The sequence below is a fragment of the Falco naumanni genome, chromosome 3 (genome assembly GCF_017639655.2).
Source record: "Falco naumanni isolate bFalNau1 chromosome 3, bFalNau1.pat, whole genome shotgun sequence".
NCBI lineage: Eukaryota > Metazoa > Chordata > Aves > Falconiformes > Falconidae > Falco > Falco naumanni.
Window position 1 is genome coordinate 29,629,666 of NC_054056.1, and position 18,597 is coordinate 29,648,262.

General features: G+C 40.5%; 1 protein-coding gene across 2 annotated transcripts in view; it reads right to left on the reverse strand.

Moving 5' to 3' along the window:
* Positions 1-8,227: 8,227 nt before the first annotated feature.
* Positions 8,228-18,597, reverse strand: part of EXOC2 (exocyst complex component 2) — a 133,734-nt gene continuing 123,364 nt past the window's right edge. For both annotated transcript variants that reach the window (XM_040586157.1, XM_040586158.1), the window contains exons 25-28: positions 16,471-16,593; positions 14,069-14,130; positions 12,235-12,294; positions 8,228-9,998 (exon numbers count right to left, since the gene is read on the reverse strand). In XM_040586157.1, coding sequence (XP_040442091.1) covers positions 9,905-9,998; positions 12,235-12,294; positions 14,069-14,130; positions 16,471-16,593 — 339 coding nt within the window. In that variant the 3' untranslated portion in view covers positions 8,228-9,904. The remainder of the gene's footprint in view (positions 9,999-12,234; positions 12,295-14,068; positions 14,131-16,470; positions 16,594-18,597) is intronic.

Below are 18,597 nucleotides of genomic sequence, written 5' to 3' on the forward strand. Positions count from 1 at the left end.
TGGGCACTTTGTTGACCTCAAGCAGGGATGCTCTCAGCCCATCCAGCTTTGGACCATATGTTCTGTGTCCCTTGTCCCTGCCCTTTTCCTTGCACCAGCCCTTGTGTTTTGGCAACCATCTGCTCAGCAATCTGATGCAAATGATGATGAATTAGAGGCAAAGGTGGAGGGCTGGGCCAGGGTTGTGATGCAGCAGTCTCACGCTCCTCAGAGCCATGTGTTGTGTCCAACTTTGCAATGCCTCAGTCTCACAGCAGAATCCATTCCTAACACGTTAAGAAAAGCACCTTAACAAGGTGTCTCAAGAACACGTAGCTGCTTGAAGATGCACCTACACAAGTTCTTAAGAGAAGTCAGAAGTTCATCCTTCAACATGCCTTAGCCACAACATTTCAGCAGTCTTCAAAACTGAAATGTAGGTCTTTCCCTGTCCCTAGCTCTCACTTGAGACAACTGAACACCACTTTGCTCCTGCTTTCAGACTAAAGAAATCTTGGATTCCTTCCTGCACAGCTTAAACCATGGGGATGGGGACTCTCTAACCCAGCACAACCTACAGCAGAGGAGCTATGACATGGCTGTGAAAGGCAAGGGAGGACGCAAACAGAGACATCCACTGCCTGAGAGTATGCTCTACCTTGGGTCTTGTCTTGAAGACCCAGACTGCAGCATGTTTGTGGGGGTCCTGCCTTGCAGAAGGGTACAGGAGTTCAGCTCTAGGGCTCCAGTTACATTTCAAGTGTAGCAGGATGTCTGTAGCTAACAGCAGTACTCAACTGCAGGCACCTGCCCCTGCAAATGTGACGGTAACTAGGTGGAATATAGGGATGTTGTCAGAGCATGCAGGGATGCAATGAGAATGGCTAAGGTCCATTTGGAATTAAATCTGGTGAGGGAGGACAAGAAGGGCTTCTTCAAATACATCAGTAGCAAAAGGAAGACTAGGGAAAATGCAGTCCTGCTGCTGAATGAGGTGGGTGCCCTGGTGATGAAGGATACAGAGAACGTGAAGTTACTGAACACCATCTTTGCTTCAGTCTTTACTGCTAAGGCTGGCCCTCAGGGTCTCCCAGACCCAAGAGAGAAAGCCTGGAGAAAGGAAGACTTTTCCTTGGTCAAGGCAGATCACATTAGAGATCACTTAAACAAACGTGACACCCACAAATGCACGGGCCCTGGTGGGATGCACCCCAGAGAGCTGAGGGAGCTGCAGATGTTACTGCTAAGCCACTCTGCATCATCTTGGAAAAGTCATGGAGGACAGGAGAGGTGCCTGAGGACTGGAGGAAAGCCAATGTCACTCCAGTCTCCAGAAAGGGCAAGAAGGAGGACCCAGGAAACTACAGGCGTGACGGAACAGCTCATCCTGGAGGTCATCTCTAAGCATGTGGAGGAAAAGAAGGTTATCAGGAGCAGTCAACCTGGATTCGCCAAGGGGAAATCATGCCTGACCAGCCTAACAGCCTTCTGTGATGGAATGACTGGCTGGCTAGGTGAGGGGAGAGCGGTGGATGTTGCCTACCTTGACCTCAGCAAGGCTTTCGACGCTGTCTCCCGCACCTCCCTCACAGGTGGGCGCAGGCAGTGTGGGTTAGCTGAGGGACAGCGAGGTGGGCTGAGAACTGGCGGAATGGCGGAGCTCAGGGGGCTGTGCTCAGCGGTGCAGAGCCTGGCTGGAGGCCTGCAGCTCGCGGTGTTCCGCAGGGGTCCCTGCTGGGTCCGGTCCTGTCCAACTGACTCATCAGTGACCTGGAGGAAGGGGCAGAAGCGCCCTCAGCAAGTCGCTGACGATACAGAGCTGGGAGGAGCGGCTGATCCACCCGAAGGCTGCGCTGCCATTCAGCGAGGCCTGGGCAGGCCGGAGAGCTGGCGGAGAGGGACCTCATGGGGCTCAGCAAAGGCCAGCGCAGGGTCCTGCCCTGGGGAGGGACAGCCCCGCGCACCAGCACGGGCTGGGGCTGAGGGCTGGGAGGCAGCTCTGCGGGGAAGGACCTGGCAGTGCTGGTGGGCAGCCAGTTGCCCGTGGGCCAGCAGTGTGCCCTGGTGGCCAAGAAGGCCCACGGGACCCTGGGGTGCGTGAGGAGGAGCGTGGCCAGCAGGTCGAGGGAGGTGATCCTGCCCCTCTGCTCGGCCCTGCTGAGGCCGCGCCTGGAGCACTGGGTCCAGTGCTGGGCTCCCCAGTTCGGGGGAGACTGGGAACTGCTGGGGAGGGGCCAGCGGAGGGCCACGGCGATGGTGAGGGGGCTGGAGCACCTCCCTGGTGAGGAAAGGCTGGGAGAGCTGGGCCTGTTCGGCCTGGAGAAGAGAAGCCTGAGAGGGGACCTTATCAATGTCTGCAAATACCTCAAGGGCGAGTGCCCAGAGGCCGGGGCCGGGCTCCTTTCAGTGGTGCCCAGCGACAGGGCAAGGGGCAACGGGCACAAGCGGCAACACAGGGAGCTCCGTCTGAACGGGAGGGAAAACTTCTGCACCTTGAGGGTGCCGGAGCCCTGGGACAGGCTGCCCAGAGAGCCTGTGGGGTCTCCTGCTCTGGGGACATTCCAGACCCGCCTGGATGTGACTGTGCAGCCCTAGGAGACCCTGCTTCAGCAGGGGTTGGGTAGATGCTCTCCAGAGGTCCCTTCCAACCCTGACTGTTCTGTGATTACAAGAGCTAGAAATCAGCTTTCTTATTTGACACCACACAAGTAATTGCCCCAGAAGGGTAACCTGGGCAATGCTACCACACAAGGATAAAACGTGCCTGCGAGAGAGATTGTGCCTTCTTCAGAGACTGTACCAGGATTAGTCCAGTTGTGTTGCTGACCTTGGAAGTTTTGAAATGTAGAACAGATTTTATCCTTGTGAGACAGAAAATTTGCTGGGTTTTTTATTTATTTAATTAGTTTTGTAGTGTTTTAATTATTACAGAGTCACCTCACTGTCTGAACTGTACCACCTTCTCCAGCTCTCCAGAACAGGTGGATGGAGATGTCTGAAGAGACATGGATGGAGATTCCCTTCCCTGCACAGGCTCTACCAAAGAGGGTTACAACAGGTGTCTACCAACATTTCTAGCTCAATGGTTCAGAGTTGTCTGGTCTCTATTAATTTATTTTCAAATCTATGTCTGCCTATATTTGTCAGGTTCTAAAAATAAGTAGCACCGTTAACATTTTGAATTTTAATTATCTACTGAATATCTAAAAAGATAAGCTGGAACGGGAAGCCCCTCTGCGAGCAGAAGTACAATCTAGTTAAATGAGTGAAATTTATCAGAAAAAATGAGTAATAAGCAGTGAGGAAGACTGTCTCACTTGCTAATTTTACTTTATAAATTATCTGATTTGACATTCTGTGCTAAAAATCTGCTTATGAACCAAGAAGAGCAAGGGACATACTCCACTTGGCTGAAGCAGAATCTGTGGCCACAAAAATTTTGCTGCATTAGCACTTCAGCATGAAACCCCCTGGCACTGAAATGAAGATTCTCGTGGTTTTTTTCTAGATCATTGTGTATCTAGAAATAGCAAGGTATGCTGGGTTTCAGGTCTGAGTCTACACAGAGCCTGCTGTCTTCGTTATCCGCAGTCACATCAGAACTGCACTAATTTCACCGCACAGGTATCATCAATGCACAGCAGTGCAAAGCAAAGTTGTCCTGCCCCCTACCTGCACCCCCAAGCCTATTTCAGGAATGAAGGAAAAGAGAATTCTTAATCCTTAACTTGTATTTAATGCTTTTTTAATGAGCTACATTGAGACTATCAGCTCATTTGATTTAGGCATTTTTGCCTGGGACTAGCAATGAACTTTTAATACTAAAGTTATTTCAGAAGAAAGAGGTGAAAGGGTGCCAAAATAGACTATAAAACTAAGCATGTGTTAATAGCATCTGTTACAAATAAGGCTGGATTCCACTTTCCATTGTCTTACTCCTTTTTCCTCAAGTTGTTTAAATTTTCCAATTCAAAAGGAATTTGGCTGAAGATTTCCCTTACTTGGTCTTGACCTCAAGGAGGGCTGCTTGTAGAAGAGTTGTACAAAATCCATTACAAGCCTTAAACAGTGAAGGCATGAGGGAAAAGGAACACAGATGTCTTCTTGGATGTTCAGACTAGAATAAATTAGGTGCAATAAAGGAGCCCCCCAGCCCCTCTGATCCCAAAAATAAACCGCAGCAGACCTGTCAGTGCTGCTACTCCAAAAGCAGCAAGTTTCCCTCACTGTTCTGTGCAATGATGAATGTTGCAAACTGTGTCATTTCAGTTACTCACCAACACACATTATTTTGCAGTACTTCAAGGGTGCACTGATGACTCTCCAGATGAAAGCCCCCTTGGGCTGTGAAGTAATACTGAATGAAGTATATAATTTACATGATAAACACCTTGTTCTGAAAGAAATACACCATTTTGGACATGCTCTCTTAATGTCTTCATTAAAGACCAGCTTTTGGAGCTCTGAAGCTCCAACCGCACAAAGAGAAAAGGAGCTGAATTGCACGAATTCTTTAACCTCTGACAGCACTCTATAAAAACGGAACTTGAAAAAGGTGAAGACAGACATGGCTATCATGTTCCCTAAGGAAACTCTGTCTCTCTTATTCCCAGTTTTCCCTTTTATTTCATGCCAAAAAACCTCTACTAGGTACCGCAAAGTCAGAAAACAAGCTGTCAACCACATGAAGCCAAAATACCCATACCACGTAACGCAGCTTGCACAAAATTATTTTTGCCTACAATTCACCATCGAGCATTTTTTTTTTATGGCTTCCTTTAATGATGTTAAGAGAAACAACGTCACATGTTAACACTGCAGAAACAGTCCTAACTCTATGAACACCCTAATGTGTGCATACTTAACGCTAACATCTAATGCAGAACAGAAACACTGCTAAAGAGGACGTAGCAGGTAAATTGAACCATCTCTTTAGCAGTATATGGACAGGATGGAATGTAATTAGGGATAAATATTCAAGCAGGATTTTTTGTTTGGTTGGGTTTTTTTCCTTGAACTGTAAAGCCACCAGTTTCCCTCCTAAAAATCTTACAAATTTACAAGTTACAATGAATTTTGTTTTCTTTTTCTGGTTAAGGGTTGTCACCTGGCACTCCCCAAGGCGCGCTGCTAAGCCAGAAATGCCGAAAGACCAGAGGACGAAAGCCCTGTTTGAAGTCTATCCTCACGTTTAACAAATCCACAAATATTCCAAACTACCTGAAAGCCTGACTAATTCAAAACATATTTAATATCTTACCAGTTAAACAATGCACGTGCTGTTGCCTGTTTTCCCAGTGGTCAGAGCCTATCACTAACTCCTGACTGATGCTAACATGCTAAGTGCCATGCAGGAGCTACAATTCCTGACAGATATAGACTGCAGCTGTAACGTACCCCAGGGGTCCCTCATTCTGTCCCAGGATAAGATGCACCCAATCAACCAGACCCAGAGAGCTAAAGCTTTACCACGTTAAAAGACTCAAATCTGACTTCAGAATCTTCAGCTTCAGCAGGAGCACTGAGATAATTTTTGCAGTTTTGAGGTATTCTGATGAGGTTAAGGATCTTCTAATTTTCAGAAATATTATAGACTGAAAAGACCAAAACAGCAGCGTGTTTATAGTGTGTAAAACACATTAACCCCCTCATTGCTAATGAGTCCGGACACCTGTGTGCACACAAAGATCATTATTTGTATGCATTGACACAATCAATATTGTATCGATTAATATTCTCAGGAAAAACCACAGCGCTTCAAGAGTATTTTAGCAGGACAGGTCCAAAGAAGTTGGCTGGAGTTGACTTAAACATGGTCTGGCAGCAGGTTGGGAAGGATAAAGCTCCTGCCCCTGTGTGGTGTTGTCTCTGATGACTGTGCGTAACTATGGCAAAAGATTCATGATGTTTCCTTCTTCACAAGGCCAAAACTGTGTCTAGAAAATGGCAATCTTCTACCTTCTCTTAGATTAGAAACAGAAAATGCCCATCACTACATTCAAAGTTAAAAAGCAGTTAAATTTGTGAATATTTTTATGATATTTATTAGGGCTTTGCCTAGCTAGATGCTAGATGTTTGCAGGAGAGGGACTTTCTGCCTGTCATTTAGCAGGCTTAGCAAAGAGCTTCATGAAATTCTTCTATCATCATCATTTTTTTTAAGCACTTACTGCCATTACACCTTCCTTTAGATCAAAAATCAATTCTTGTTCTTGTTTTTTCCAAACATATGTAAAAGTATTTTTAACTAAAGCAGAATCAGAATAAACAATAACTAGGTTTATCTTTTTTTAGCTCCATGCTCTCTGTACAGCATTACGCTAATTTTTATGGCTCTATTCTACCTCCATCTCTCTACTTACTAACACAGCCACAGAAACACAGTAGCACTTGAGAAATGTTTCCTTAGTTCTGGATGGCAAAAGGCTGTCTAGGTAGAAAGAAAAATAAAAATCTCACCTTCAACATAAAGCACCCTCTTTTCAGGGAGATGCAGGAACTTTGGTGAAGGCTGGGAAGCTGGACGTACTTTTACAAGGCGACAGTCACACATTATTGCTGCAGCCGAAAGCGCCCCTACAAAGTGTCACTCTGCAGAGATTTCTCCTTTCCTTCACTGCCATATAGTGAAATTAAACTGGTTGGAGTCCTGGGTCTTTTTATGCAATTAGAGGAAGACGCAGGGGGTTTAGCCCACAGAACACAACATCCCAGACCCTCAAAAGACAGGCACGCGTGCAACATCTGAAGATCTTCTGAGCAAGTAGCAAGTAGTCTCATGTCTGTTCGTGTGCTTGAATTTCAGCACATGCATGAAACTTAGCAGGACTACGGCTCTTTTCATACTTTTAAACTCTCTAAGTGGCTTTTAAAAAGCTATAGGAAGGTGTTTAACTTTGACAATGACATACTACTAGCACATTTCATAAACATATTTTCTAAAGAATATCAATTTAAAAAAGAAACATTTTATGGATGAGAAGGGGCAGGATTTCTTCTTTGTTTTATGCTGTTTATATGATCTATTCATGAAGTTAACATCCAGACAGATGATGAATTTTTCCCTATTCCCCTCCCCCCCCCCCCCCTTTTACTGGGGAATTTAAGAAATGAATTATAAAAAATACTCACAAATGAGCCACACACTCATTACACTGATACAGTACTTGCTTTGTATTACTTCTTTGCCTACCTCCTGAACTACTCATGACTATTCAAAATAGATGTTGAAAATACAGTAACAGGAGAATGCCTTAACATCTTGAGAGGCTGAATATCTCAACACAGCATATTACAACTGAATTTTTCTATAATTCTTTACCTACTTTTAGCAAGATATATTCTACAGTCTTGTTACTTCCTAATTTTTCTCTTAAATGAGAAAACAACATCCCCAGGTTTTTATTTGTGTCAATTTCTTTCCAGTCTGTATTTTTAGATTTTTCTAGAGGTTCAAAGTCCATGTAATAATTCACTTTATTTTCTCTTGTACTGTTTTCAGCATTTACCTTTGCTTTAAATGTCAGAACCTTTCAATTCTGTTACTTTGATTTCCTTGCTGCCTCTCTTTTCTCTGCAAGCCCCAAATGATTGTGTATTTTGGTGTGGTCTCCCCATCTTCTTCCACTTTTAAAACTCAGTGTATCTTTGAACAGGTTTGGGCTGTGTTTTGTTTTGTTTTGTTTGGGTTTTTTTTTCTGCAAAACCCACACGGACCACTTCTTGTTTTCTATAATTCTCTTTTCAGAGGAACTGCAGCCTGCTGTAGGCTGACTATGAAGTCTCAGCAGTCCCAACTCCTTCCACGCAAAGGGATTCCACAACAGTGCTGCAGCATGATGCTCGCTGACTTCCTTAATTCCCCCAAGTGGATTTATTGAAATACAGTGCTCTGACTTAACCGTGAGCATTTACTTCATATTGGGTTGAATTCAAGTAACATTTTAGTCCCTTAGAGATTCTCTTGTTGGCTGTCAATGACATTTTCTGAAGTGTTACTTCAGAAAAGCATCTAAACACAAACACCTGACTTCAGGTTTTAAAGACAAGCAACAAGCTGTTGTAACAGAAGATGACTAAGAGAATAATATTAGAATAAAGAGATGCCTGAATATACATATTAATTCAGTACAGATGATAAAATGTTTTCGATACTTTGGGACATGTCTGATACAAATGTAGAAAATGTAGATTAGCAAAATATATAAAGAAACCACATTTCTTGGAAAGTGAGGAATTAAAGAAGAACTTATGACCGTATTTCTCAATATTTTATTATTCCAAAGCAAAATCTTTAACAAGTTGAGCTAACTGGATGACTAGTTCAGTTAATACCAGCAGCTGAGACTATGACCAGCTTAGAATGGACAACATTTAACAGAACAACACTGCTCCAGGCATTTAACAATTCTCCCTGAAAGCCAACAATGACATATGAAACTTCACACTTCCATTCAACATGCTAATACTACTTACACATTTATTTTTTTTTTTAACGAGTAAATACATGTGCATCAAATTGTTTCTTCAGTTATTCCATGTTAAAAGGACTGTACATTGTATTTTTAAAGCATGTAAACTGAACTGGCAGAAGAAAATGCTGACATTAAAAAAACCTTTGAAAACTCTGCATTGTTTCTGAAAAGTCCCACTCCAAATGACTGTAAATACAGAAAGAATATGTTATTCCTGCATTATTTAAGTCATGATTTCAGTTATAAAATTAAACTTGCTCCTCACTTCCCAAAAGAAGACTACTTTCTATTAGTTGCTCTCTTGTTATAGCTTCCTGCAGATATTTTGTGATCTTGTATCAAGTCCAAAAATGAAAGTCAGTGTCAAATCTCCCCTGTTGGGAAAACGGTTCTTGATCTTTGTGTAACTACATCTTAATGGCGGCAAATCTGTTCTTTCCTCCTGAATCCCTATTCTTCTCCACACAAATTCAATAATTGGTGGTGAAAAATGGACTGACTAAAAAGAGGGAAGAGGAAGACAGTGGTAGTGAGCCTGTAAGAACGAGAAAAGATGAGTAAGAAGGAAGCAGCAAAACCAGTGACATATGGTGCTGCTCCTTATTTTTGACTATGCAAGAGGCTATTAACTATTCTACTCCTTAACACCAAAGAATATTTTACTTGATTTTTTTTTTTTTTAATTTCTACTGATCTTATAAACTCAGAGCACTTTTCTGTTAACTGCCAATGAAAGGAGAGCTTATTTCAAATGTGTAAGTTACCATCAATACTCCAACTGAAGGGAGAAACAAGAAGCAGGAACATGTTTAATTAAAAAAGAAGGAAGAAAATAAAACCTCCCAAGAAATCAAGACTTACAACCACCAAAACTGTAGATGATAACAACAAAAAAATGACAATTTTTAAATGCAAAGAAGCAGTGTCCTTCTCCATATTGTATCTGAACACTAATTAGCTGTATGTAGTAATGTTTATTAGATACTTCTCAACAGTTTATAGAAGTTGAGTCTTCCACTCACATCAGTATCACTAATTCTAGAAAGTAACAGATTGTTACACTGAAGAACAGGAGTAATACTCACATTTAAGGTGACATTTGTTAAAAACCCATTTCAATGTATTTTTAACAAATGAAACAGACTGCAGTACACCAATGAATATTTCTCCATGAACGTACAGCCAAGAAGAGCGTATGTAAACAAAATCTGCTTAAACCCCTCCACAGAATGAAACACAGTAGACAGAAAATCATTTTATCAAGGTATTTATGACCAGAAGTCTCACTCAGCAGAATACCCCATACCATTACTCTCTCAAAGAATTCTATCTCAAATTTCTTGTTCAGTGAAATTCCTTTTGTTCTTTGGACACTTGAAAGGAATTAAGTACAGACAAGAGGGATGATGTTTAAGCACACTTGTCTTGAGTTGCCTGCATTGTGTCGTTGTCTATGTTTTCATCATTGCTGATGAAGAAGCTTGAAAACAGGTCAGCTGCAAGTGCATACTGCTTTTGAATTTGTTTAGTAACTCCTCAAGTAACCTGTAAAAGGAAAATAGTTACAACTTTGGCAGATTCTGAAAAGGTAACAATTACCAAAAATTCTGGCTATTCCGTCTGTGACTTCAAGTACATTCTCTGTTTAAATAAAAGGCCTAAAATTGGGTCTACTAAAATACATGAATATTATAGGTATTTAGAAGTGTACCAAATGTGTGAGGATGATCTGTGGCCAGAAGATGACTTAGCCACAGAGATTTTATCAGGGTGATAATATAGCCCTTTATATGGCTTTCCTTCCAGATAAAGATCATCATCTTGAGAGAAGTGTATTTGCAAAACAGTGGCAAAAGGACTGGTAGAGAGCATCATAACATACTTCTGTAATGAAAATCCCAACTGCCAGACTATGTACCACAAAACCATTATCCCTATCAAGACTATGGCTTTTTGTGTGTAGCTGAACTGTGAATTTTCTCAAACTTTGGAAGGTATTCATAGATTTCTCTTAAGTATCATGGCTGAAAGATCAGAGATGGTATGACTTTCAGAAGAAATACTAATTCACTGACAACCGTGTGTTTTTGTTCTTTATAGATAACAAACTACGTCTGAGTTCATTTTGGAGCGTAACGATGGTTTGTTTACACCTACATAGCTGCCAAGAAGGTACTTGGTGCAGTGGATAAAATTTATTATAATCCAGAAACTACAGGTGTAGGACTAAGCATGTTGATGGCTCTGTCATAGGGGATATTTATTGTAACAGTGGAGATGCATCATGAAGTTTTACGGTCTTGCCTGTGTGTTTTATTTTCCCTGTATTCTAGGGAAGAATATGTTCCCTGAACTTTTTGCTCTATTTCAGAAACAAGCTAGATAGGGCAGACATATATCACCTCAACTTTTTGGCAAGCTGTGATTATTTAGCAGCCAGTAAGATAAGAAATTATACTGTATGTTCAAAAACCCCAACAACAACAACAACAACTTGAACCACAAAAACTGTATCTGCTTCCTCAGCAAGTCCTCTGGAAGATGACTATGGCCACATTCATCATTTAGTATCACAGTAATGACTGTGAATGAAGGGAAATGAACAGCTCTAAATCAGCACACAAATGTGCGTTATTTTACACAAATATGTGTAGATTACAATGAGCTGCCTGCAACGGTGACAATTGTGGTGTAACGACCTGGAAACCGAACAAGTTTTGCACTGTCTAGGGCTCAGAACTCTGAGGTAGATGTAAAAATGATGCGGTTATTGATTATCATCTGTCCCATGAAGCTCAAATGCTTGTGACTAAGTAAAAAAAAAAAAAAAAAAAAAAAAATTCTACAGGTGTTTCAGAAAGTCTGAGTTTAAAGAACTCTCCTTACTCAAAACTGATTCCTATCTTTAATAAAGCATAAAGGTAAGTAAGGCAAGGAGGTATCCTGAGACTTGTTGCGACTAGCAAGGAGCACGTTTGAATAAACAGACAGGGGACATCTGGAAGAAGGCATGTCAGTAGACCATGGGCTACACAAACAACTCTTCATGTGTCTACAAAATATTCTAAATTCTGGCTGTTAAGTGCAAACTGATTTGATGCAGTTCAGTTCCCCAAAATACCACAATACTAATCTCAAGTTCAAAACATCTATACTTACACTAATATTCTCATCACAAACCCATACTAGTTTTGCCGTACTACTCTTCATTAAGCTATGCTTGTAAAACAGCCTACCAAATACTAGGTCAGACGCACCAAAACAGCTTGGTTGTCAAAGGTTGCTATGGTGGGGAAGGAGGAACCCAAAATTCCTCCCGATGTTAAGGAAGGACCACAGACCCTTCTCATTTATTTTTTTAAAGTGAAACAGGCCAGTTTTGAGAGTCCCTTATATATCAGCTGGCAAAAGCTTGGACTTGGCTCCTTGGCCTTTTTTCTTTACTGCTGCTAAATGCAGTAAGATAAGACAAAGACCTCACAGAAACTTTAACAACAAAGGCTAAAACAGACTGAAATTGCAAAAGAAATACAAAGCTACACTGAACTGATAAGACTAGGACAGGCAAGAGGGATATGCTATAAAGCCATTGGCTCTTCTGTGTAATTTAATAGGCCATGACGAACAAAGACTTAGCTTATCTCTGTCCAAAGGGGCTTCTGTAATTCAGAAGGGTCAAAACCAGTGAACATTAACTCTCTCATAACAAAGTTCTGATATAAGAGTAAAAAGCAGTGTCCCCTTTCTGGTCTTTTGAGCCATGAGGGTGCATTATACTCACTTTTTGTCAGTTCCACTTGAAAGCTGAGGCAAGGCTTCCAAAGCTTGCTTAAAGCTTGAGCTGCAAGGAAAAGAAAAATACTCATTTTCCACTGGTACAAATCTCAGCATTCACAGTTTCTCTCTATGAATTCCATGGAGATATGCTATATTTTATCCAATCTTATTTCAATGAATTAACAAAACATTAACTTGAGACACGATGAAATTCATGTAAAAATGGAACATAACGTGATCATGGATTCAAGCAGGTCTCCTATGTGACGAATCCCATACATTAACAGGAAATGTTAAATCAGCAGCTGATTTAAGACTGTGCTTGACCATCCTGGACTCTTCAAGAATTACACTTGCCAGCCTGCCTTCTGCCTCAAACTAAATGACCACCAGAGTGTGAAGCACAGATAAAACTCTGATTTTGGCTTTCTATGCTCAGTAGATAGGTCACTGCATTCTCCCCTGCAGAAGGGGGCCAACAGAGAGAGTTGCAGTAGGCTTGCATTGAGGTAACACAGATTCATAGTCTTCAGGTCCATCCCCCCTCTCAAAGCAGGGCCAACTTCAGGTTAGAAGAAGTTTCTTGGGGCATTATCCAGTCAAGCTTTGAGTTACTCCAAAGATGGGCTTTTCACCTCTCTTTGTGCAACAGATAACAGAAGTACAAGGAATGATGCAGGATGTTCACTGATAGGTACAACCTTGTCAACAAAAGATTAACATGGTGAATTGTGGCAACTACTACTAGTGGCAAGTCCAGGAATAAAAAGGCATGTATGATGCTCCAGCTCCCGGGGTTCACTGTGCTTTGCCCCATGCCCATCAGGGACAGTACCACTTCTACTTTATCCAATCTGAGCCAGTGCCAAGTAGTTTCAACATAGAGGTCTTCGTTATATCAGACACTCAGGAGAGGGAAATCTTAACTGAATGCAGTGACAACACAAGACACTATCTGTGACACTACGAGGACAAACTAGGCCCTCAAGCCCTGCAGTGTCTCCTACAGCATTGATTAGGTAAGATGACCAAACTGCCATGTGCAGGAACGTGTAATGCCAACCCTAACAGAAATGTAGGTAATTAAAATAATGAATGAACCTGCCCATATCCAATTCCTGACATAATCACCTAGAAATTTCAATCAGCTTTACTCAAAGCTGCTGACAGCTATCATAGCCTGTTTTTACATGCCTTGACTGCATCAGCCACTGATGCTGCTAATGCTTTTCTTTCTCTATGTTAATGTGTGAGTGTGTCCCACACTATTTATCTTTGTCTTGCACCTCACTGAGAAATGCTAAATTGCTGAAAGCCTTTTGAAGGCTTTCATTCTAAGAGGCAGTGTGAAGCTGAATTCACTTTCCCTGATCAGCTGTGTGAAGGAGCAGGGTATTGTACAAGCTTGCACAGAGCCCTAGTTCTCCATATCCCTATAAGGGGATCCTGCCACTGTCTGGTTCTGTAGCTTCTCTGACTGGTCTGGCTGGTTCTTTGCCATATGGTTTATGAGACTGCTATGAAAAACTGCATAAAAGTCAGCGATATCTGCTTTTGTCTTGTTTTAGTGTAATTTTCCTCAGCAGTTGTACTGCTGTTCATAAGTTTTTTTTCTTTTTTTTTGAGTGGCAAATACTAGTTTCTCTCTAAAAACTCAAGTAAAACCAAAAAGTTATCTATTAAAACCTTGCCAATAATCTGTTTTTCATGTATTTATCCAGTATATCACACATTCTATTTGAAGCAAAATTTCTTAATCCTTAATCTAAGTTATATGATTTTGCATGTTTATCAATAATTCCATTACACTGAAAAAGAGACATTACAGTACATCTTACTTGCTTTCAGGTGTTAGGTATATGGCCACGGTATCTCTCAATGCACAGATTTCAAGTCTTGCCTAAAGACAGAAACACAAATATTAAAAAAATGAGACAATGCCCTTTTGCCAAGTGAATACCAGTATCCCAAAGTTTCATCTTTTTGAGAGCCAAATATTATTGCATGCTGCAGTTATAAGCTGCCTTGGCTTTCAAAAGTTTGTTTCCTGTTATTTTTTGTTGCCATGCTGTGATGTCAGGAGACTGCTAAAAGGAACAATTTCACACTTTTGATTCAAGTCAAACTGTTTCTACAATCACTACGTAGCAGCACAAAACCATTGGCTTGTCACTCAGTAAAAGCAATAAATCTTCAATTCTATTCTGTCTTTTCTGTAGTGTGATAGAAAGACAGAAGGATACAACTTTATTATTTTTTTTTTACATTAGATACAGTGAGCTTAACTTCTCACAGCACAGTCTGGCCAGGGAGGAAGGAAACACAAGAGTACAAAAATCTGTCGATACACATTTTATTCTTGGTTTTCCTGTTGAATTTATTTTTTTCCATCAGATGAGGAAGTAAAATGGTTGTGCTCTGCTGCTTCTCTGTAACTTGGTGGGCACACAAGCTTGAGGATTTTACTCCTGCACTGCACTGTGTATCTAGGTATTAATTTTCACCTAGGCAAACCGTGGTGGAGAACGAACGCAACTATTAAACAGATTCCATTGGTCATCCTTTAGTCTTTGAAAAGCAATCATTATCATCACAGGTTTGATATGAAATTGAAACATTCTGCATGTGATCAATACTTTAAGTCATTTTATTTAAAAATAGAAAGTAAACTTCATGTAAATTCACATTCCATTCTTGTTCGTCATAAAGATAAAATTTAAACCAGTTAGCCGTTACAGAAACTGATCTACATTTACACCCAACTAATATGACATTAATCTTCCAAAACAAACTTTTTTATAATGCAACACAGACATCTAATTCCAGTTCTAATGAAAGTATTTGGTTTTTAGGTCTTCAACCTCATCTCTCCCCTAGGTAGGAAGCCAGCTGAAATTTATGCTTTTTTAGCGCCAGAACTTTCTGGCACAAAATATGACACAGCCACCCACCAGCTTTATATACAATTTTATACTTCATACTTTTTTTGCTTTATAAAAGCAAAGAAATGCTTTTCTCAACACAGAATGTTTTGCCTCTTTTTGTATGGTGCTCCAAGCTGAACAGCCTTGGACTTTTTTTGAAGTCCTACGCATAAGATTCTGGAGTCTTTCCTAAGTTTTAGGAGGCAGCAGTACCATGGGGAAGTGTCATATTCTCAAGATATGACAGCCTAAATAAACACAGCAGAAGGGCTAACCCTGCGAAACTGTGGGTCATGGGAGTGGGAATACAGATTCAGGCTCCTCGTCAGGAACGGGTATTTTTTGATCAGCCTGACTAGGCTCAGATCATTCTCACACCCCTGCTGCCTGCCAAACAGGATTTTCTACGTTCAGAGGAACAGAAAATGACCACGAGTGACAAATTTACAGTAGGGAGAGAAAATCTCTTCAATTATGGGTTTAGGCAGCGAGTCCATACAGCGGGCTGTCTAGTCAAACAGAAGTGACATATGGGTAGCTTTGTGCTATTCACTGATTCGGTTTTAAATAAGCAATCTTATTTGGTTTCGATCTTTCTACCCTAATTCTCTGTCCAATGCAATTACTACCAGCAGTTGGAAAATAAGACTTGCAATTGGATAATTATTTTCCCATCATCATGCAAAAATGCACAATGGAAATTGGGAGTTTGCTCTTTTTGCCTGTTACAGCCATAGCAATCATTGATTCAAAGGGATATTTTTTTTTTTTAGGAAAGATTTTTTTCTTAGTCCTTTAAAATTTATCCAATAGCAAGTACAACTACCAATCCAGCCGTAAATGAAGAAGGCTGTTTAAGAGTGTCTGTCCTACCCATGCTGCAAAGTGCTAATGTAGAAATAGCATAACAGTGACTAGTTTTGCAAAGACTTGCAAGACCCTACTGCGTCGTATTTTCAAGATTTTAAAATCTCAAAATATCACAAATTTGTTTATTTTCTTTTAAAGTAATTTCTTGATGATTGGACAAAGACAGTAAGCAACATTTCAAACAGATACCATTATGATGCTTTTTATTTCATAGGATACAGGTAACCTTTTAAGCACTCAGACACAAGGGCAACACTAAAATATAATCAAATCCAAGAACCAGTCTCCCAAAGGGTATTCATTCATAAATCTGAAATAGGTTGATACTAATCCTTTTTATCTCTGCTTTCATTGCTACAATAAATCCAAAAAATAACACAGATTATATATCTCTGTTATTCTGTTTTCTAGATACAGATGTTTGACAGTACAAAGTATTTGGGTACCTGTAAAGCTCCATTTTTGCTGAAGGATGAAACACACTGCATCAGTCGACTCAGCTCTTCAGAGACTGCTTCTACAACCCTTGACATTACCCGAGGAACTAAGTCTTTGGAAATGGTAAACACCTGATTTTTACAAAAGAAGAATCATGAACACAATAACTATAGCAACAGAAATATTTTTCTACAGTAAAAATCATCAAACACTTAATTTAGGACCACTTAATTTTTATCAATGAACAAAAAATTTTCAACAGCAACTGGAATACGAAGGATTTCTTTTGATGCTTGCCCTGTGCTTTGACCAATCACTTCTGTTAAAAGCATGTGATACTGACAACTTTCTCACAATGCCTAAAAGCAGCTCGACTTCAAAACGTGTGCTCTCAGCTGATGGGTGCAGGTAGTGAAGTGGTTGTACAGAGACTGCTGTTCTGCAGAGAGCACCTTTAATTCAGGGTTGTGTGACTGACTGACCCAATTATACATTCAGCCTTATTTACCCACATGTTTTGCTATTTCTTCTAGAATCCTGTGAATTTGACCACTGCCCAACGGCTAGTATCTATGCTCTATGGCAGAGAGAAGCCTTTGAAAGGGTTTGAGAATATGGCCCTTTAATGGATTTTCATTTAGATTCTTCCACCATTCTTCTGCCATTTATTAGTTCTCTGGCAAAAACATTACACCCTACTATTTTTTCTACGCAACAAGACCATTTTTTTAACTACTTATTTGTATAACTTCTTAAAGTGGTACTTGGAGGTTCAGAACAGTGACTGCAACATGACAGCAACACAAATTGAACATCAGACCTATGTCTGAAGGAAAGCATGAAGAAACCAATCTTCCTTAAAGGGACCTTTAAGGAAGCGAGAAATTGTTGGTGAATTAAAAAAAAAAAAAAAGATTTTTCTACACAGAATTGGGGAAAATGCAGGCCAAGAGGTTGGAATATAGGAGGAAGTGAGATTATAGGTTAGACAGACCAAACCTGTGTCAAGACATAAAGGTGATGATAAAGCTGCATTAAAACTGCAGTGGGTTGGGGGAAAAGATGACACAAGGAACTGAAGATGATGTGACTGGAGTGGTGCAAGAAAGAAAGTGAACTGCACAGAGTTTTTAAACATTTACCCCCAATTTCTGCTTTAAAATGGTCTAACAAATTAAGTAGTGGAATGATTTTACTGCTAGAATACTTTTGCTTTATGTGAAGTTTAGATCTCATGTCTGACAAGGACATATAGTAACTGACAGAAAATATTAATACATGTGTGTAAAAGTAAATCGGGGAGGGTGGGGGGGGAGAAGAATGCAGGATTCCTACAGTTTTCAGTGGTTTAATAATGAATCATGTATCAGGGATCCCATAAAGCTGACTGTTCCAAAAGGCAGGTCTGTACCACAGGCTAAGTACACTGACCACAGCTATTAGCTGTTATTGCTAATTCAAATGTGCAGCCTGTTTTAACTATTTTGACCCACAAAAGCTAAGTAAGTGACATACATAGCTGTACGGTAAGGGAAACCCAACAAGAAACGATTTGTGAAGGGGTTGTCTTACTCAGCAGCAGATATTGCTGAGCAATTCAACTCAAATATACCAGGAACACGCCCAAAAATCTTCTACTGAGAAGAAATTATTTGTGCCCACAACGAGCACTCTTGAAGTTACTATACAGAATCCAGGAAAAAAAAAATTCTCAGCAATGGTGAATCATCACAAATTTGCAACAAGAAGCCCTTATTTTGATTTCAGTTAAATTTGAATTCAAAGGTAGAGAAACAATTTTCTTTCCACTCCAGTCCATGCTTGCCGTTCAGCTGATGGTTAATTTTTGCTGTTTCAAACTACAGAAACTTGCACCCCTGCTAACTAAACTTAAATCTGACCCAGCTTACAGAATTTCACCAGAAAACAGTGGAAATGGGAGTTTCATCTTGACACATGTTTTCATATTTCTGTAATATATCATGTCTAGAAATTTATGAGGCAACACTATTTGGGCCAAAATCGGTATCGGTCTTAATGAAGTCAGCAAGGCAGAGCACCTTTCTGCTCCAGCATTTTAACGAGTATACATGTTTACAGATTAGCTTATTAAGTCACAAATGCCTTTGAATTTT